The following is a 21,668-nucleotide window of genomic DNA, read 5'->3' on the forward strand; positions in this document are numbered from 1 at the left end:
AACCATTCTGAGTATAACGTCATTCTCCAATGATGCTGACTGTATGACATGACCGAAGTAACTGAGATCCCACTCCTTTGCATACCTACTCAGAAGTAAGACCCTTTAGAGTCATGGGGCTGTGGAGAGGATTGGGTTGTCAGTCTGTTTTATTATTTTGCCTTCCAGTGACACGTGCACACACACACACACAATCTGAAGAGAAGCCAGAGTGTGTGTCTGTGCATGTGGGTTGTGACATGGAAAAGGTAGAAGACCACTGTCCTGGAACATTCTGCAGCACACAGGAGTTCTGCAGCAGACAAACCGATGTAGAAAAGGTTCCTTCAAGGTAGACAGTTTGAAACCCACTGACCTATGCAGACAAACCCCAGCGCCTACTAACCCTATTAAGCTCCCCTGTGCATCATTACTTGCTTCTTGTTCCTGCACCTGTCAAACAAATTGACAAAACCACCAATCTGGTCATGAGTCCCAGAAACCGGCACAAGGGCAATGGGTCTCCCTTGGTTGTTTCTTCTCCCCAGGTTCACCCAGGGAGGGTGGGGAGGTAGGTGAGGCAGAGCCTCCCCATGGGAGTCCTTTGAAAAGTGCCGCGTGGGTTGTGGGTGCTTGGGTGCCTCACATGGCTGCGGCACTTTTCAAATGACTCCCATGGGGAGGCTCTGCCTCACCTGCCTCCAGTACATGGGTTGCGAGTGCTTGGGTGCCTCCCACGGTGGCAGTGCTTTTCGAAGGACTCCGGTGGGGAGACTCTGCCTCCCACGGGTGGGTTGTGGGTACTTGGGTGCCTCCCATAGCGGTGGTGCTTTCCAAGGACTTTAGTGGGGAGGCTCTGCCTCACCTGCCTCCCCACTCCCCTGGGTTCCCCCACAGTGACAGCTCGGCCTGCCCACACCCCACGTGAGCGACCTCCAGTCCCCCAGCCTTCCTCCACAAGGCCCGAACGCTGCGCGAGCCGCCCCCAGACACTCCCGGCGAGAACGCGGCCCCCCCGCCTTCGCTCCGCGGGCCTCGGCCTGGCTGCGCACTGCGTGCAGCACGGTGCAGGCTCCAGGCCGCGCTTCCCCCCCCCCCCGGCACTGCCCGCGCGCCGAGGGCCGCTCACCTCTTTGGGGACCAGCCGGTTCTCCTCGCCGGGCACCATGGCCGGTGGCGCAGCCTGGGGCCGCGGCAGGCTCAGGCGGGGAGTCGTCGTCAGCAGGCGGACGGGGAGGAGGAAGGAGGGGGTCGCGGGAGGCGGCTCATGGTCGCTGCTGCGTTCTCCGGCGCTGCCCGCCTCCGTCGGCCTCGCCCCCCCGCTCAGTCAGCGCCTCCTCCACCCGCGCCAATCAATGGCAAAATGGCCGACAGGCCTCTCGCGAGACGCTTCTCGGGCTCCTCCGGCGACCTCTTCCCCTCCCCTCCTCGAGGAGGCCCGCCTCAGCAGGCCCCGGCCCGGCTTCCAGGCGGTCGCGCTGCGACGGGCTCCATGGCGGAGGCTGCCTCCCGTCGCTCTCTCCCCTGCGGAGGAGCAGCGCCACGTCTGGGCCTCGCTGCTCACCACACAAGCACCGATCCCTTGCCCGCCCCCACTGCTTGTTGTGTAGTGCGTTGTAGTAGTAGTAGTGACTGGATAGGGTCGTAGCCTCAGGGCCCTTTCCTGGGCATGCCTGCTGTCATTTACCTATGACAGTAAATGGGACTTACTCCCAGGGAAGTGTGGACAGGATTGCAGCCTGAGAGTCCGATCCTTTGCATGTCTACTACTCAGAAGTAAGATCCATTACAGTCAATAGGGCTAACTCCCAGGGAAGTGTGGATAGGGTTGTAGCCTCAGAACCCGATCCGAGGCGTGCCTCAGAAGTAAGTCCCATTATAGTTAATAGGGCTTACTCCCAGGGAAATGTGGATAGGATTGCAGCCTGAGAGTCCAATCCTATGCATGCCTACTACTCAGGAGTAAGATCCATTTGAGTCAATGGGGCATACTCCCAGGGAAATGTGGATAGGATTGCAACCTGAGAGTCCAATCCTATGCATGGCTACTCAGACCTATGACAGTCAATGGGGCTTACTCCCAGGGAAGTGTGGATAGGATTGTCACCTAAGAGCCGGATCCTATGTGTGTCTGCTCAGAAGCCCCATTACAGTCAATGGGGCTTACTCCCAGGGAAATGTGGATAGGATTGTGGCCTAAGAGCCCGATCCTATGCATGCCTACTCAGAAGTAAGACCCAGTATAGTCAGCAGAGCTTACTCCCAGGGAAGTGTGGATAGGATTGTAGCTTAAGAGCCCAAATCTATGCATGCTTACCCACAAGTAAGACCAATTATAATCAATAGAGCCTACTTCCAGGAAAGTGTGGATAGGATTGCAGCCTAAGGGCCCAATCCTATCCAACTTTCCAGTGCCAATGTAGCTGTGCATCCTGCAGTGGAGGGGCAGTCACAGAAGCCTTCTCAAGGTAAAGGAATGTTCCCCCCCCCCTTTGGGGCTGCATTGCAGTTGCATCAGTGCTGGAAAGTTGGATAGAATTGGGCCCTAATTCCACTTGAATGGAGTGAGACTTTTTGTGAGTCAACATGCACAGGACTTGCATGTTGCATGGCTAACTCAGACCAGTGGATCTGTTTGGTCACAACAATTTTAAGTCCTGCTGCTTTCAATGGGACTTGCATGCTTGCTCAGAATGGAAGTAAGTCCCAGGGAGTTCAATGGAGTTTACTCCCAAATCAAAGTGCATACATCAGATTGCAGCTTTAGTTACAGCCAACTCTCTTCAGCAAAACTCACTGTCATGCATTGGACTGAGCTGCATGTGTGGTTTTCATTCCTCTTTCTCCAATTGATTTCTATTCCACCTTTCAATGCAAGAGGATCTCGAGAAGGAAAAAAAAGTCTTCTCTTAAAACAAGTTCTTTAAATGTTCTTTTAAATACAATCATTTATTGCACATGTTTTGAAAGTGTTTAATACTTTTAAAAATACTGTATAAGACGGTGCATATCCTTATATGTTAAGGTTTGCACTGACATTGTTTGGGGTGGCCATACAGACATAATTTTGACAGGCCTATCAAAATTTGGTTTACTCTGTCTTCCATCTTTCTTTCATGGAACTCAGATTTGCCAGACATGCGCTCATGTGAACTCCCATCCAGGCACTGACCAGCTTCAGCAATCTTGCTGTGTCACTTGTCTTCAGACCATCCCTTCTTTCCAATTAGCCTGTTGCCAGAACAAGAAGATGTAAAGTCAGGCAAAACAAACTTTACTCTTGTTTTTAACTATTTGTGCATATACATGGGCTGTCAAAGTACAGTTACGTAGGCATTATGTGAGTGATGGTGGCTGTATTTATAATGTTGCAAGCCTATATATATTGTGACTGCATGTGCTATGTTGCCATGTAGAAACTTGCCTCTCAAGGGGAGGTATGTCATGTCCTTTTGTAGGTGGTTGCATAGCAAAACTACATGTATGTATTGTGCCCCAAAAAGGGCTCTTTGAAAAACTAAAGTTTGCAGAAAAACTTTGAGAGTCAGAATGGCATAGTGGTTCTGGTGTTGGACTTAGACCTGGAGGATCTAGGTTAAAATCCTTACAGTTCCATGAAGCTTCCTGGGTACCCAACCTGTATCACTCAGCCTCATTTACCTCACAGGGTTGTTGTGAAGACAAAAGGAAGGAACCATGTATACCACCTTGAGCTCCTTGAAGGAAGGGTGATATAAAAATGCAATAAATACATAAAAATAGAACTAAGGCCAAAACAGGCATCCACTGTCAATTGAAAGTCGTCCAAAGCATCACTTAACAGCCAAAACATACTCACACTGTAACATTCCTGTCTGTTTCTGTCAACAGCATTCCTGTCTTTTTTGTCAACAGCACAATGCTTTCTCTGCCATTCCATTTTTTGAGCCTTCTGCCTATTCTGCTAGCCTTTATTCAGTATCCACCTTGCCTCTTATCCTTCTTCCTCAGAGAAGGGTCGGACTACTTCAGAGTCTTCTGCATCCCTTGCTCTCGTAGCACCACTGCTTCTGTTTCCTATCCTGTCAACAACACATTGTTCTCCTGTAGCTAGGACCTGAGTAAGATTTTACCCAGTCTTATTTGCCTTTCACATCAATCAAAGACGCTGTGCTGAATGATTGATAACATTCTGTTGCTGCTTCTTTCTCTTTGAGCAGTCAGAATGGTTATAGCCATTCCATGGGGCAGCAGCAGCAGCCAACAGATGGGAGATGTCTTAGGTGACAGCCGGTTTGCAGACTGAGATACTTCTGTGTAGATATGCCTAGAACTTGATTTACAGAACAATCCTGTGCATGTCTACTCAGAAGTAAGTCCTTTTGGGTTCTATGGAATTTACTCCTTGATAAATGCATATATATTGCAGCCTCAGATATTTTCTGCATTTCTGTTCATAAGTGTTTAAAGGGCCAATTGTATCCAATTTTCCAGTGCCAGTGTAGCCGTGCCAATGGGGCATGTGCTGCATCCTGTTGTGGTGGGGCAGTCACAGAGGCCTCCTCAAGGTATGGAAACATTTGTTCCCTTACCTCAAGGCTGCATTGGGGTTGCACCGGTGCTGGAAAGTTGGATAGGATTAGACCCTAAGGCTGCAATCCTATGCACACTTATCTGAGAGTAAGCTCTATTGAATACAATGGGACTTATTTCTAAATAGACATGTATAGGATTGAACTGTAGGCAAATAGTTGTTTATAATATTTTCTCACTTCTTGAATATATACAATCAGTTCTCTTTATATGTGAAATTGCTATCTGCAAATTTGCTTATCTGTAAGGGACAGAATTGCTACCTTTTCTTGTTAACTCCACCTCTGTTCTCATTATCTGCTATGCCTTCCACAGGGACCTCAGAATGATGCCTGTGACCAGCATGGACCCCTTTAAAATGGCTGGCAGAAGCTTCCACCAGTCATTTTAAAGTGGTCTGCACTGGTTGCATTGGCAACCAGTGAACCATATTGCCAGTGAACCAATATGGCAACATGAACCATATTGGAGGTTCATGCACCCTCTGGAAGGTCTTTGCAGCATTCAGAGATATTTTGGCACTTCCTGTTGCACTGATAGCTTCCTAAGGGTCTCTGCTGGATTCTTCTGATGGTATCTTTTCCTTTCCTAGGGTATCCCTTGCAGCTAACCCCATTGATCCCATAGGATTAATGGTTCATTATCTGAGAATTCATTATCCATTAGGGTTTCCAGGAACTTAACCCTAGCAGATCACAAGAATTGACTGTACTTTTTTTTTCTTAGCATCATTTATAGTCACCTTGAAATCCACTGAGATGAAAGACAGGATATACATTTAAATAATAAATAATATTAAACATTACTACACTACTTTCCTCATTCCCAAAAACATATTTTATGACAATTTCAAATGGTGAATAAAATGATTATGAATAAAACTATTATCAGAGCATGTTTGGTTTTTTCCAGCAGACATTTGAAGTATAAAGAGAATAAAAACAGCAAACATTACTTCTGCCATTCATGTAACAGTCACATTCTGTAAACATTACTTTGCACAATCTTGACATGATTATCATGAATGAATGACAGCTACAGCTATCTTAATGAAAAAAAGTATTCTGTCAAAATAGAACCTATAAAAGAAAAACACGAGAGATTACTGATGTATATTTTTAAGTGAGGCAGGGCTCAAGGTTCAATCCTATTGAGGGTCTATGGCATCAGATCTCTTGATCTGCTGCTATAAGCCCCCAGCCAGCATCATAAAAACCACACCAGCCCGGGCCAGAGCAGGTAGGGCAGTGGTGGAGGCAGTTTGGAGGAGGATCAGGGCAGGGAGAGGGCTGAACTAGGGGGCATAAGGGGGTGGATCTCTGCAGCGGCAGTGCATTCCAAGATCCTATTCTGCTTTGTCTGGCCTGACACACCCCCTGAAGCTCCTAGGATGTTTACTGGCTAAATAGCTGGCAGAGGTCTGAGTAGACTCACTGACAGCCAGGCAGCTTACAGGGAGGTAAGTAAAAAATATTTTTCCTTCTCTTGGGCAGTTTGGTTGCCCTCCCCACCAAAGCATGCAGCATGCACTCGGGCAGCAGTACTGTGGGCTGGCGGAAGATAGGATTAGGTAGTCATTTTGGTTCCATTTCCATTTAAGAGGCTATTTCCTTATGACAGTTCAGTAACACATATGATGCCCACACATAGTGTTCATATATTGCAATGTCTGTCTCTGCTAAATAGCTCCCTGCTTCCCCATTCCACGCTGGAACTTCACCGCAGACATAGTGTGAGGATGATGCAAAAGTTCTTCTGTGCAGTTTTGCTGAAGATAATCCTGATTTGCCTCTATGATGAAATCAACACTTATAGAAGACATTGCATTTTTCTGAAATAACAAGTTAAAAAATTCCAGCAGTAGTTCAGCGTCAAACTCAGCTAACACTCATCCACAAGATGAAGTACATTTCCCTGAGTAAACAAGGCTCCTACAAGACTGTGTTTTACCAGGCATTCTGTGCCAAGAAGACAAGTCAATAATTGATTCCACGTAATGCACCCAGCAAGCCGTAACATTCTTTCCTTACAGCTGAATGACACACAGCAAAGTGTGAAATTCCTTCCTACCTTCATAAACGTCAAAGAAGGCACTTCTGAGTCTTACAACAGAAAGCTCAGCTAATTAGTGCAGGGAGGTGTGAACATAATCCCACATACAAGAGAATACACAACTATGCAAAGAAGAAGGTGAAGCAATTTCTGATTGGTATAACTGAATTTTTTCCTACAAATAGTGTGGCTGAACCCAAATTCCTCCATAATCTTTCAGCTGGAATTATGAGTCTTATGACCTAGAAGCTGTAGAGCAGGCTGTGAGTAGCAGGGTGTATAGTGATTTAAAAAAATATATATATTAATGGTTTCCTGAAGACATGAGAGAGCTGTCTAAACAAGAATTGACAGGTAAAAGTCTTCAGACTGCATTATTAAAATGAGAGAACCCCCCAAGCTATTCCAACACAATGAAATGTATGAAGAAAAAAGTATTGTTGAAATTGGCTGGGTTTTATTTTGATAAGGACAGAACGACCTTTGGGTGTTGTAGTTTGACTTGTTTGTCTTCATTTCCAGGCAGGTGCCACCCAGATACAGGGTGACCCAAAAAAAACAGAACCCATAAAAATTTTATTAAATCCTACAAAGGTCCAGTAAATTTCAAAATGTCTTTTCCTTGGTTGACCAAGACATATTGGGGAAGATTATTGTTCCAATATTTCATGCACAAAGTCGACTTGTATACCCTGAAAGAAAAAAGAAGAAAAATTAAAATTAACAGTTTTATTCAAAGATTTGTGGGTTCTCTTTTTTTTTGGGGTCACCCTGTATAAGACTGGCTGAAATGGTTGCTTCATGGGTCAGATTGAGAGAGGAAGTGATGCGGTGGTGGACGCCTGACAATCGGTACACTCCAACCATCTTCCCTGGCCCTCCTGCCTATCCTTTTCGCATATGTTCAAAGAACATGGGAGACAAGGAGGAGGTCATCTTCCAGCTCTGCCTCTGCTGCAGCAAGTTCTTTTCTGAAGAGCTTGCGAAAAGGGTTTCTGCCTTTCCGCCTACACACTTTCTTATAATGTGGCAGGGTGGGCAGCAGGGAGGAACAGGAATCTCCTGGCCGTGCACTTTACAAGAAACTGTGGGAGGGGAGGTCGTGGTGGTGGAGAAGGATCTGGATGAGGATAAGGTGGTGACTTCTGATGGTGTGTTTGCTATCTGATGCAGGGGGTGCTGATGCTGGCACTCAGCAGGGTTTGATATGTGTATTCTCAGAAAAGGGAAAGAGGCAGACCAGCCGCCTTTTCAGGTGGTGGACCAGCCTGGGCCTCTTTTGTTTTTAGGTACCTCACAATCAGCAAAACTGCCTAAAAGTCATTTGTGGTTGACCAGTATGCATATCAACACACAGTGTATAATTTAATATTGCATGGCCTGTAATACATAGACAAACACATAGACTAACAGGCCTTGCTGAGGGAGAATCAGCATGGCTTCTGTAAGGGTAAGTCTTGCCTCATGAACCTTATAGAATTCTTTGAAAAGGTCAACAGGCATGTGGATGCGGGAGAACCCATGGACATTATATATCTGGACTTTCAGAAGGCGTTTGACACAGTCCCTCACCAAAGGCTACTGAAAAAGCTCCACAGTCAGAGAATTAGAGGACAGGTCCTCTCGTGGATTGAGAACTGGTTGAAGACCAGGAAACAGAGAGTGGGTGTCAATGGGCAATTTTCACAATGGAGAGAGGTGAAAAGCGATGTGCCCCAAGGATCTATCCTGGGACCGGTGCTCTTCAACCTCTTCATAAATGACCTGGAGACAGGGTTGAGCAGTGAGGTGGCTAAGTTTGCAGACGACACCAAACTTTTCTGAGTGGTGAAGACCAGAAGTGATTGTGAGGAGCTCCAGAAGGATTCTCCACACTGGCAGAATGGGCAGCAAAATGGCAGATGCGCTTCAATGTCAGTAAGTGTAAAGTCATACACATTGGGGCAAAAAATTAAAAACTTTACATATAGGCTGATCCGTTCTGAGCTGTCTGTGACAGTCGATGAAAGTGTCGACCCAATGTGCGGCGGCGGCAGTGAAGAAGGCCAATTCTATGCTTGGGATCATTAGAAAAGGTATTGAGAACAAAACGGCTAATATTATAATGCCGTTGTACAAATCGGTAAGGCCACAACTGGATTATTGTGTCCAGTTCTGGTCGCTGCATCTCAAAAAAGACATAGTGGAAATGGAAAAGGTGCAAAAGAGAGCAACTAAGATGATTACTGGGCTGGGGCACCTTCCTTATGAGGAAAGGTTACGGCGTTTGGGCCTCTTCAGCCTAGAAAAGAGACGCCTGAGGGGGGACATGATTGAGACATACAAAATTATGCAGGGGATGGACAGAGTGGATAGGGAGATGCTCTTTACACTCCCACATAACACCAGAACCAGGGGACATCCACTAAAATTGAGTGTTGGGAGAATTAGAACAGACAAAACAAAATATTTCTTTACTCGGCGTGTGGTCGGTCTGTGGAACTCCTTGCCACAGGATGTGGTGATGGCGTCTGGCCTGGACGCCTTTAAAAGGGGATTGGACAAGTTTCTGGAGGAAAAATCCATTACGGGTTACAAGCCATGATGTGTATGTGCAACCTCCTGATTTTAGAAATGGGCTATGTCAGAATGCCAGATGCAAGGGAGGGTACCAGGATGAGGTCTCTTGTTATCTGGTGTGCTCCCTGGGGCATTGGTGGGCCGCTGTGAGATACAGGAAGCTGGACTAGATGGGCCTATGGCCTGATCCAGTGGGGCTGTTCTTATGTTCTTATGTTCTGTGACGTGAAGGAATTATTGTTGGGACTTAAAGTAAAAAGCCTGTATATCAATGGGTTCAAAATGAAGACAAGATCATTTGTTCGACAGTGATGACTGGATAATCCAGCAGACTATTTTGTGGGTATGCAGTTTCAAAATTAATAGGTAATTGGCCTAAAAAGCAAACAACAACAAAAGTATCCTTCTGGGCTGAAAATGTGAATTAGAGTGTTCAGCTACCTGATGTTCAGCTACTGGACAATTTTAGAAGCGCAGTCGTTAATATGACTTTGCAACTTTTCCTCATAAGTTTTCAGTCCGATACAGGAATAAACAAACAGGAAGATAAAAGAAACAGGCCAGTTCATTGCTTAGAAGTGACAGTGGCATGCAACATAAACTCAGAATTTATTCAAGTTCTCAGTGGTCCAATTATATTGAGACTCAGTGCCAATGGTACAGTTACACCAGTGCAATGTATCCTATGCCCGTCCAGGCAATGTCATGCCAGTGCAGACCTTCTAGTAATGCTGGTGAGGCCAGCTGACAAAAAAAAAAAACGCGGAAAAAAACTAAGGTGGAACAAAGGGACCTCTATTAGCTAGTGAGATCAAGTCAAAGTGTTGCTTGAACTGCATCAGTGATAGAGCAGCACCTAAAAGAGAAACACACAAGCGGGGTTGTCCAGCATTCTGCAGGGCTGTTGTACCATTACAATGCATTGAACAGACTGCCAAGTTAACAGGTGCCAGTGAGGTCAGGCTACACCAGTCAGTTCGCTGTCCTTCGTGCCATTTGCAAAGCCACAGGAGATGTAGGTCAGCAACTTCACTGAGCAGTAGCTGAGCTTACATTGGTCATTGCAGGCATGCAAGCTGTAAGTTTCCCTTGGGGTCTGTATGGTGTTTTTGCCTGTAGAACAGCTGCCTGTGGAGAGGAAGGAAAAGCACAGAGAGAGTAACAAGAACTTTACAACAGCATCAGTCACACATGTTCTCTAGCTTGAGCTGCATACTCTGTTTTGAGGGAGAATGGTACGACATGAAGTGTAGCACCATGAGTGTACATGAAGTTGTTCCCTCTTTGGGGCAAGAGCATGGTGGCCTGGAACATTACCTTTCTCTTTCCAGGGGAAGGGAGAGCTCCAGTGGAACTCTGTTCAAAGGACCACCTCCTGTGGCAATGGGGCAGACCTGAAAGATAAAAGATATTCAGATGAGTGTTTGGCCAGCAGTCGAAATGTTTGGAGTCCCTGGAATTCACCAAAAGAGAGGAGACACTCCCTGCCATGGTTACAGCCCAAACTGATCTGCTTTCCACCTGCTAAGAGTGGATCTGCACTGATCTGCAGTTTCTTGAAGGATGGTAGTGCAGGACTTCTATTTTGATTTATAGACACCACAGAAATGGTGGGACTCCTCAATTTGAATGGTTCCTTTAAATCAATCAGGCAAGTCCTGCACTTCCATAATTGAAGAAACTGCACAAGGAATTTGGTAAGTGGCTGCAATTTTTTTTAATTGTGAAGAGACAGTAGGCCCAAGGTGGCACTGGGCAGCATTCTGGGTTATGCTGCCGATGCTCACACATTACGCCCCAGTCTCCTCCCTCCTTTGGACTTTCCACCGATGGAGTTGTGTAGGTGTCCAAGCTATGCCAGTGTGGCATTTTTCTAGCATTGCACTAGCATCTATGGCGCATTTGTTGGTGGGCTAACTTCTACACTGATGGAGCTTTAATTGTGCCAGCATATGTGGAGGTATGTTGGCATACCTCCCATACTGATTGGGCTGTAAGGGCCCAATCCTAAATTTCCTCAATGCCAGTGCTGGGTGTCACAAACGTGCTGTAAGGCATGTCTGTGGCACCTGAAGAGGAGGGGCCACTGGCACTGCACCAGCACCAGTTGGCGCTGAGCCTCAGTACTGCTTGGAAGGCCGGCCAACACTCCAATTGTGCCTGTTGGTGGTGAGTAGATTCAGAGTGGGAGGGAGGCGGGGGAGTGGGCAGAACAGGGCGGGGGAGGGTGGTCATGGGGAGGAACTGGGGTGTGAGGGGATAGGACTGGTGAAGTCCTACTCTGCCAGATCCTATGCTCTATGTCAGGCTGAAAGGCCCGACCTGGAGCTCCTCCAGCCTGCACAAGCTATTTTGCCTGCTCAGACTGGAGAAGACCCCTTGCAGCCCTCATTACTCAGGGGGAGGAGATGAAAGTCCCCTTCCCATAGAGGCCTCCAGCAATCCCAGTGGGGGCCACTGAATACAGTGGTCACCATTCTGGCACTGCTGCACCTGGCAAAGTCACTGGCTTTAGGATTGGGCTGCCTGGCAACAATCTTACACACAATCTTAATCCCCACTGAACATAGTGGACTTACCTCTGTGTAGACATGCATAGGATTGTGCGTAAGTGACCTCACGGGGTTGATGTGAAGACAAGTAAGCCACACTGAACTCCTTGGAGGAATGGTGGGATCAACATGTAATACATGCATACGACTCTGGTAACTAATTGCACACTTGTTCTGTTTGTGGAAAATATGGAAGGGTGGTTATGGTTGGTGCCATATCAGAATTTATTCTTGCTGAAGTATTATTTAATATTACCCTGCACATGCCCGATCTCATCTGATCTCGGAAGCTAAGCAGGGTCAGGCCTGGTTAATACTTGGATGGGAGACCGCCTGGGAATACCTGGTGCTGTAGGCTTATACCATAGTCTTTCGAGACTGAAGGTTGCCAACCACTAATGGGTTCTATTCAATGACTAAGCATCATTGAAGACAACACACAAGTTAACCATTAATCTCAGTGGGACTTTAGCATGCTTAATTTTCTTTTTTTTACAACCTTGTAATTCTACGACCTGTAATTTGCAGCTCTCTGTCTCTCTCTGTCTGTGTGTGTGTGTGTTGTAGAAACATCTCCTGACATCTTTAGAAGCCAAATCGCTGCTTACTTTCATAACTCAGATCTCCTCAATAACATAATCATAACTATCATTTCACATTTTTATTCACAGAATAAACAAATTCATGAAAAGCTTATTACAGAGAGACCATAACTTTCAAAATCATATCCTTCAAAATCATATCTTTCATTGAAAAAAGTTCAGAGGGCAGAGTTCGCTACCATTGTATACTATACTGTATATATACCGAGGAGAATGGAAAGAGGCAAGAGAGGCCAACTCTCCTCAGTTAATGAAGAAAGAAATGGCAGGATAAGGATTACCAAATTAGTCCACATACACCTTGGCAGCAGTGCTAGAACTGGCTGAGCAATCTTTTGAGAAATGCTGGAGCACAGCCATGTTCAGACTCTGCCAAGGCCTGCTCCGGTGAGGAAGAACTTATATCGCCCCCTTTCCAAGGCCTAATTGGCAATTCTGTGGAAGTTCATTGCTGAAAACTTACAAAGGGGTCTCATACACCCCTTTATCCCACTGGCTACTGCCTCTGTCATGTTCATAAAGACCAAATGCAAGGAACTCCACCTGTGCAACAACTCTTGGGATTTGAACAAAAAAGCCTATTTGAATTGCTATCTTTTATCATTGATTCCTGACTTGATGGAACACTTTTGCAGTGTTAAGAGATACACCCAACTTGACCTGCAGGTAGCATATAGCCTTGTATGTATCCGGAAAGGGGATGAGTAGACAATGTAGTTTCAGATCTGATATGACCAATATGACTATATGGTGAAGCCCTTTCTGTAATGCTTCTGTTGTGTTCCAGCATTTCATGAATTATATTTTCCAAGAGTATCCTGATCATTTTGTGATAATTTACCTAGGTGACATCTTGATCTACCCATACTCATGCATGAGCACCAGGAACATGTGGTCATTGGAGGCAGGTGAGGCACCATACCCCCCCCCCCCGTCCACAGTCTTTTTAAGGCCTTCTGAGGGCCAGAGGGGTCATACATGGCCTCTCTGGCCCTCCAAAAGCCTTCTGAGACCTCCAGAAGGCTGTAGAAACTTTTGATTTTTCCAAAATCCAGAAGTACCTGTCTAAGGCCTTCCAGAGGCCTCAGAAGGTATTGAGGCTTCTCCAGCCCTCAGAAGTTCTTAGAAAGAAGGCCTAAGGTCTCCAGAAGCCTTTCTAAGGCCTTCTGGAGGCCTTTCAAGGGCTGGAGAGTCTGCACATGGCCTCTCTGGCCCTCAGAAGGCCTTAAGGCCTTATACAGGCCATCAAGGGCTGGAAAGGCTGTGTGCAGTGGCTGCCACTGGATCCTAACCCCCATCCTGGACCTGAAAACCTACACAGGGCTACTCAAATCTGTGCCAGTGATTGAGCTTGTCCAGAAGTAGACCCATAGAGGCTGATATAAAGTAAGGGAACAAATGTTCCCTTACCTTGAGAAGACTCGCAGCTGCCTCCCTGGACCCACAGGATACAGCACCACTATACTGTGGCATGGGCAGCTCCATTAGGATTGGGCTATAAGTCGTACTGATCACAATGAGCTTACTTTTGAGTAAAATAAATAAATAACACAATTTTCAACACCTCTACCCATCAGTTAAATCCACATTTGGTGCTTCTGTGCAACTCCATCCATAACATCCTACGCTCTTGTATCTAATGTCTCACAGTTTCGGTGTGCATTGCAAGATGGCTCCATAATATCACACACTGTACTTTCCCACAGCCATTATAAAACAGCCTAAAATTATTTCCCCTCCTCACCTGACATATGTAACAACAGGGGCAACCCTCCAAACATGACTTCACCCATTCTGATCAAGTTGCGACACAGCCCAACACTAAATTCACCAAATGAAAAAAAAGCTATTTCTTTTCCAGAGAATGGAGAGAGCTACAGAATGTAGCAACATGTGTGCTGTTTCCCTTTCAATGTCATCATAACTGTGATAAACATCATATCCAGGCAAGCCTTTACCTCCATGTCATATACCAGGCATTTGTGTTTGTGAGCAGCATTTTGGAGCTTGTGGCAGCTGCTACAGAATTCCCCCCTCCAAAAAAAAAGGTTACATTTCCAAACTCAGCCTTTAGTCAGCTATACTGTGTGCAGGCAAAAGGCTGGCAAGGAAGAGTCATCGTTCTCTGCATGTATTCCAAGCACATCTTCTTTTCATGAATACCAAGAGGCACCAGTTACACGTCTACGTCAAGTTCGTCTAGACAGCCCTATACCGCAGACAAACGGTGTCTTTCTATCAAGCAGACATTCTGATGTGCATGCACCTATTGTCACAGCTTGCTGGTTGGACTGTATCCTGCATTACAGCAGATGCCGTCTGCTTGCTCTTGGCCACTTGTCAGTCCCTACTGACCGGGTGAGACAAAGCCTAAGTTCAAGGCTTAGGTGTAGTTCAAGCCCAGCCATCAAAACTCATAAAAATGTCCATGTGCAGAGAATCTTGAAGTTTGTGCTGTATGTGTTTGTGGACTGTGCAGGTAGAAAAGAGGCTGGGGGCAGACATGCTCAATTTGTGGCATCAATTTTCTAAATGTGGACCTGTGGATGTGTGACAAACTCATGAACTGTGTGTATTGTAATGTTCATTTTCATGGCAAAATATGTTTTGAGCTGTAAGAACACTTACCATCTGAAATTACCACCAGTGCACTGCAGTGGATAGATTGCCAGATGAGCAAGAAGACCTGGGTTCAAATTCCAACTCAGGCATGAAGGCATGCTAGGTAGCCATGGACAAGTCACTGCCTTTCAGCATAACTTACTGCATGAGGCCATTTTGAGGAATAATGACCTAGGTGGGTGCCACCCCACACCCAGTTTCACCTTCGCCTTCCCCCATTCCAGAACACCCCTGCACTACTCATACTGCTGATGACTCCCAAGGCTTCCAGGTGCAGAGTATCAGTGTCCTCCTGTGCAGGCCTCTGTGCCGGCTCTTCTTGTGCCTGCCATGAAGTATCTTACAGCACATTTGCAATGGCCATCTTGTGGGCAACATGCAGGAGACTGGCACTGCCCTGGGATTGGATCTGGCTCTTATGCCATAATCCTATCTCACTCACTAGAAATAAACACCTCTATTGAAAGGTTTATGCTGGGGAGAGGGATGTTTGTTCTCACCTGATTTTACCTTCTTCAGCAGAGCTGGAGGTGTTGGGGAGCACTCCTTGGAATTTTCACACAGTACAAAAATTTCTCAAGTTGGCTCTGATCCCACTTCTTTCTGGCATATTGTGTGAATAATGCTATGCCACAACAGTTCTGCAGATGAGAGTCATTGGGTGCAATCCTAACCAACTTTCCAGCACTGGCATAGCTGTGCCAGTGGGGCATGTGCTTCATCCTGCAGTTGGGGGAGTCTTGGAGGCCTCCTCAAGATAAGGCAACATTTGTTCCCTTACCTCTGAGTTGCATTGTCCTTATATCAGTGCTGGAAAATTGATTAGAACTGCGGCCATTGTGAGATAACCCATTGTGAATGTACAGCACCCTTCCCTTCTTTCCTATATTCAGTACTGGCTCTCAGTAACTTTGCATCAGTCATGGATGCTTACACTAATTTGAAAAAAAAGAATTGCTTCCTACTAAACCATTCGAATGTTTCTGTTAAAATGTAACAAATGAATACTTTTTGGAATACTTGCTAAGTGCTTTCACAATTGCCAGTTATCTTATTTCAGGATGACAGACTCAAGCATTTTTCAATCAGTTAATTCCTGAGAGGAATTATTAGTTATGACTTTGGCACTTTTGCAATTCATCAGCTTTCTTAAGTTTTGCTTTCTACACTTGCTTTCTTACAGTCTTCTCAGAACAAGCTTTCTGATGTTAGCCAATGCAGTTAGCTCAGCTGTCTGTTCTAGTACAACATTAATATTACCTATCAGTTCCTTAACAGGATTAAGCTAAGCTGCAAATACTATCAGGAAATGTAAAAAAAAAAAAAAAAGTTCGTTGATTAGAATGCACTTTATTAAGGTTGTGTCCTATCAGCTTGAGTCATCTTTCCTCCTCCAACTTCATGGCATATCTTGTAGTTAAATGTACAGAACTATTACTGGTAAGGTTACTCCAAATGATACATTGTATTGGAATCATGGAAGATCTGGCAAGGAGGTAGATGTGGTGTCAGCAGTGGCCCCTTTAAGGGTAAGGCCTGGGCATCCAGCAGAGTGTGCTGTACAGCTGTAGCCACTTGAAGGCAATAGGGCTCTCAGGGGTATAAGGAGCACCTGAGGCAGGAAGGGTTGTGGAAGGAGTGCAGGTTCTGGATGGGACTTGCCTACCTTGGATTATTTACTTTGGGCTCTGCCCTGGATACGCTGACTGACTTTGTGACTAATGGACTGCTGGAGACACTGGAGTTTGGTGTGTGGCTGATGTGCCCAAGACCTGCTAAGGGTCTGCTGTAGTGGCAGGAGGCTGCTGGCAGGAGAGAGGACCTCTGCAGGTTGAACAGGTGAGCTACCCTGGAGGTGGGGTCCAGTAGGACTGCAGGGCAGAACCAAGGTAATTTGTTGAGGGAAAGAAGGGGAGCTAATTTGCTTAAAGTGGGCATAATTCTCCTGGCAGAGCTTGGTTTGGGATTTGGCAGAACATGCAGCTGAGGTTAGTGTCCTTTTGATGCATTTGTAGAAATCTTATTTATTGTTGCTATCCACAGTTACATCATGAATTTTTATTGAGTGGAAAAGTAATTGGAAATGCTCACTGTTGATATGAATCTTTTCAAACATTTCCAAAAGTATTTAATCACATCAAACACTTTCTGATATAGGATCAGGTTATATGGTAGACTCCTACCATTGTAGGAATGTGTTTTTCTAGTCTGAATCTTGCATGTAGCCTGATCCTATGCTGCTGAAAGTAAGGGCCAAATGAGACATGATATCTATGATTAGGCTCTCCTGTATTTGAAGGCAAATTAGACCAGGACTGCAGTATGAGGGCAGGTCAAAAAGTTCTTAAATTCATGTTATAGGTGTGCTAGAAATCTGTAATTTTACATAATTATAGGTGGAAACCTTCATAATATATATGCTGGTTTTTGGCATTGCAGGTCCTGTTAACCAAGTTAGAGCCACAAGAGTAGGAGAAGATGGCATGCTGGACAAAATTGAGTATCGTGATAAAGTTCCTCTATCTTCAAGGGAACTTGCAACAAAAATTATGAGATGTTATCAAGGGCACAAGGGGTGGTTTGCTGTGAAAAGGTGTGTTGCTAGCTGACAATGCACCTGCATACCAGGCTGCCAACAGTTACTTTTGTGGCAATTATGCTATGAACCCCTGCCCCATTCCCCATATTCTCCCAACCTGGCACCTTCAGACTTCTTCCTGTTTCCAAATATGAAGAAACATTTACAGGGAAGAAGTTTTCATGATGATGATGAGATGAGTACTACTGTGGAGAGCTGGTTTGCCTCCAAATCTGCAGACTTCTACAATGATGGTTTTAAAGGACTGTTCCACAGGTTTGGGGAGTGTGTGGCCCTAGAAGGTGGATATGTAGAGAAGGAAGAGTCAGTGGACCAAATTTCAGATCCCTAGCACATCCGGATCACGGTGAGGGTAAGAACTTTTTGGCTTCCCCTTGTATTGGAAGAGTTCACCATTCCCTGTGCCAAGTTCATGATTATAATTGCCCCTTGAAGTTGTTGGTTGCCATGGGGGGGGGGCTTATAGGTCCCTGTATGGTAACACAGGCCAGCACCCGTTTTGCTTCCTTAAACATTATACCAATTCCTGGGTATATTTGGGGTGCCGATTCAAAAAATGGCATCCTTTTTGCCCTATCACATCTAGTTTTAGAGACACTGCATAGCCTCTTTAGTGAATGGTTCAAGCAGCTTCCTCATGAGGAAGCCTACACCATGGCTTCCTCATGAGGAAGCTGCTTGAACCATTCACTAATGAGGCTATATCTCCAAAACTAGATGTGATAGGGCAAAAAGGATGCTATTTTTGGAATCGGCACCCCAAACTCATATCAAACCACCATAAAGTTTGGGAAAGTCTTTTCTGACCCTCAGTTTTGTAGGCCTGTGTAACCATAAATTTTCTGCCATGGAAAAACTTCAACCTCTAGCATCAGAGGAGCTTAATGGGTAAAACAGTATGGGAATAGTTAAGTTCTCCTGGTACCATGGTCCTAATCTAAATTGCTTCCACAAGCTCTCCTCCTGGCTGCTATGAGCACTTCAAGGAATCTAAGGATATTCTATTCATGTGATGCTAAATCTCTGTTCAGTGTTCACTGTGTGCGAAGGACATTTACTTAGGGACAACAAAGTAATTCCCATTAAGAGCAGTGGCATTTGCTTCTGAGAAAGCATGCAGAGCATTGAGCTACAGAGCCCAATATATCACCATAAAAGTGAAATAGTTTCATTGCTCACCATCTAAGGCCCTTTATGCTTTTTGGAGGGGCATAGCACAGTGAACCATTCTTGATTTGCTTTGGTCCAATTAAAGTACAATCTAGAAAAATTTTGAACATACTGTACACAGTTTAATAGGAGTAATGGAAAATACATATAAACACAGCATTAAAAACAGTGCGCCCCACATCTGCTAGCAAGCACTAAAAGCACCAGAGCAGACTGTTACATGGGTTGGTTTTCTTGTTCAGGAGAGAGCTGTACTAGACACAGAGCCATCCTTTGGGTAGGGCAACTGGGGTGGCTTCCCTAGGCCCAGTACTTTCATGACCATTATATGGTCATAATAGGGGGCCTCAGTTAAGTCACCCTGGGCCAGCACTCTACTAGTCATGGCTCTAACTAGAGATTTACAGTGATTTCATAAAATTGGTTTGTTTGCAAATATAAATACAGCAAGAGCAGCCAAGCACCCAGATTGGCTGCATCACCTAAAATCAATGGCAAACCCTTTGCAGATTCCCCAGTGACTGTTTCTTACCTGTATGTCTAAAATATACTCCCTGTTGAAAATAAATCCCTTGTACAGTTTAAGACAATGGAACAAGTTACAACTGCTTTTGCATTCAAACATACCTGAAAAATACAAAATAAAAATAATGAATATCATAAAGAATCCTTAACAAATAATATTTTGAATACAACATAATAGTAATTTCATGCTTGCAATCATTTATTTATTAAAAATAAAACAGCTAATATAATGCCATTATACAAATTGATGTTAAGGTCACACCTGGAGTATTGCATCTAGTTCTGGTTGCCACATTTCAAAAAGGATATTGTGGAAATGGAAAAGGTGCAAAAAAGAGTGACTAAAATGATTACTGGGCTTGGGCATCTCCCTTATGAGGAAAGGCTACAGCATTTGGGAGTCTTCAGTCTACAAAAAGGTGCCGGAGGGGGGGACATGATTGAAACATACAAAATTATGCAGGGGATGGATAGAGAGATGTGCTTTTTCCTCTCATATGACACCAGAACCAGGGGACATCTGCTAAAATTGAGTGTTGGAAGAGTTAGGACAGACAAAAGAGAAATTTCTTTACTCAGTGTCAGTGGCGTAGCTAGTGAGGGGCGGGGTGGTCCGGGGGGTGTGTGTGACACCACAAATGACACAACCTCATTAACATAGCAGAGTTTATGAATAACCCCATCATGCAATATACTGTTGGATGTGGAATTTCAGGCAGAATGCAATGCTAAAAACCTGAGTGAAATATCTCATTTCCATCAAAAGTTATGTCCAAAACACTGGAAACAAAAAAAATGCATGGAGGCCTGTGGAAAGTGAAACCGAGCCATAGCATGCATTTACTCATGAGTAGGCAAGCTTGCCTTAGTTCATTGGACAGGGCAGGCTGAGAGGAATCCAGCACCACCAGAATGGTTCCTATCCAATGAAAGCAGCCCCCCAAAAACACCCCAAAAGGAAGTCCCTTCCTCCAAGCAGACAAATTTATTGAGCCCTATGGAAAGCAAAAGTAAGCCATGTGGTTGCATTTACTCTCATGTAAGCAAACGTGCCTTGGCAAGTCAGGCAAAGGAGAAAGTAAGGCTAGCTGCATGGTCCTGAAATGATGAAAGTGGAGCTCAACAAATGCTCCAGAAGGCAGCCCCACCCCAAAGAATAAAACAGAAGCTTCAGCTGGTAAGGTCCATTTTATTTGTTTTAAGACCTGTAAAGCCAGGTGGGTCCTGATAGTGCTATGCTTGAAATATAAGAATTTACACTGAACTGGGCACTGTGGAGGGCTGACAATCTCACTGACATTTTTGTGTGTGTGTGTGTTCTTGCAGGGGGGGTGTTCTTGCAGGCAGGCTACAGAGAAAATTCACTTGGTGGAACAGGGCTGGCTTATTTAATTATCTGTTTTTCTTTAATTTAATTATAATTATTTATTTTATTGTGCTTGATCATGTCATTTCCAGCCATGACATCACTTCCGGTGGGTCCTGGACAGATTATCATTCTAAAAAGTGGGTCCCAGTGTTAAAAGTTTGAGAACCACTGCCTTAACTCAAAACAAGTCAATTAGACATTCTTGGGGAGGGGGGTGACACCCTATTGACCAAAATTCTGGAAATCATTGCTTTTAGGAATAATACCATCATGTTATATACCATTTGATGCAGAATTTCATCCATTGCTTGTGGGGAAATATTCACTGCATTTATTTTCTGGCCATCATTATTCCTTTCATGTCATGACTATTACTATCTCTCACTCACCTACCTCACAGGGTTGTTTTGAGGATAAAATAAGGAGAGGAAGCATGTATACCACCCTGAGCTGCATACAGGAAGGGTGGTATAAAAATGTGAATTAATCAATTAATTTAATTTAATTAAAGTCATATGGGGTGACAAAAATTTATGGGCCCTGGGTGTCAAATGACCTAGCTATGCCATTGCTCAGCTTGTAGTTTGTGGAATGTCTTGCCACAGAATGTAGTGATGGCCTCTGGCCTAGATACCTGAAAGAGGGTATTGGACAAATTTCTGGAGGAAAAGTCCATCATGGGTACACATAAGACCAGCCCCACTGGATCAGGCCATAGGCCCATCTAGTCCAGCTTCCTGTATCTCACAATGGCCCACCAAATGCCTCAGGGAGCACACAAGACAAGAGACCTGCATGTACCCTCCCTTGCATCTGGCATTCTGACATAACCCATTTCTAACCTGTGATGGATTTTTCCTCCAGAAATTTGTCCAATCTCCTTTTAAATGCATCTAGGCCTGATGCCATCATCACATCCTGTGGCAAAGAGTTCCACAGGTTAATTACATTCTAATTAACTTCGCGGGATTAACTACATGGGTTATAAGTATGTATGTGCAGCCTCCTGATTTTAGAAGTGGGTTACCTCAGAATGCCAGATTCAAGGGATGGCACCAGAATACTGG

The 21,668-nt window shown here is 45.0% G+C and overlaps 1 protein-coding gene and 1 pseudogene across 3 annotated transcripts in view; one reads left to right on the forward strand and one right to left on the reverse strand.

Moving 5' to 3' along the window:
• Positions 1–1,425, reverse strand: part of USP47 (ubiquitin specific peptidase 47) — an 83,274-nt gene extending 81,849 nt beyond the window's left edge. For 2 of the 3 annotated variants that reach the window (XM_066639250.1, XM_066639239.1), the window contains exon 1: positions 1,109–1,425. In XM_066639250.1, coding sequence (XP_066495347.1) covers positions 1,109–1,147 — 39 coding nt within the window. In that variant the 5' untranslated portion in view covers positions 1,148–1,425. The remainder of the gene's footprint in view (positions 1–1,108) is intronic. The other variant, XM_066639261.1, reaches the window with a different exon arrangement.
• A 10,528-nt stretch (positions 1,426–11,953) lies between these two features.
• Positions 11,954–12,072, forward strand: LOC136638128 (5S ribosomal RNA; annotated as a pseudogene).
• Positions 12,073–21,668: the final 9,596 nt, after the last annotated feature.

The sequence above is a fragment of the Tiliqua scincoides genome, chromosome 1 (assembly GCF_035046505.1).
Source record: "Tiliqua scincoides isolate rTilSci1 chromosome 1, rTilSci1.hap2, whole genome shotgun sequence".
In the NCBI taxonomy this organism is placed as follows: Eukaryota; Metazoa; Chordata; class Lepidosauria; order Squamata; family Scincidae; genus Tiliqua; species Tiliqua scincoides.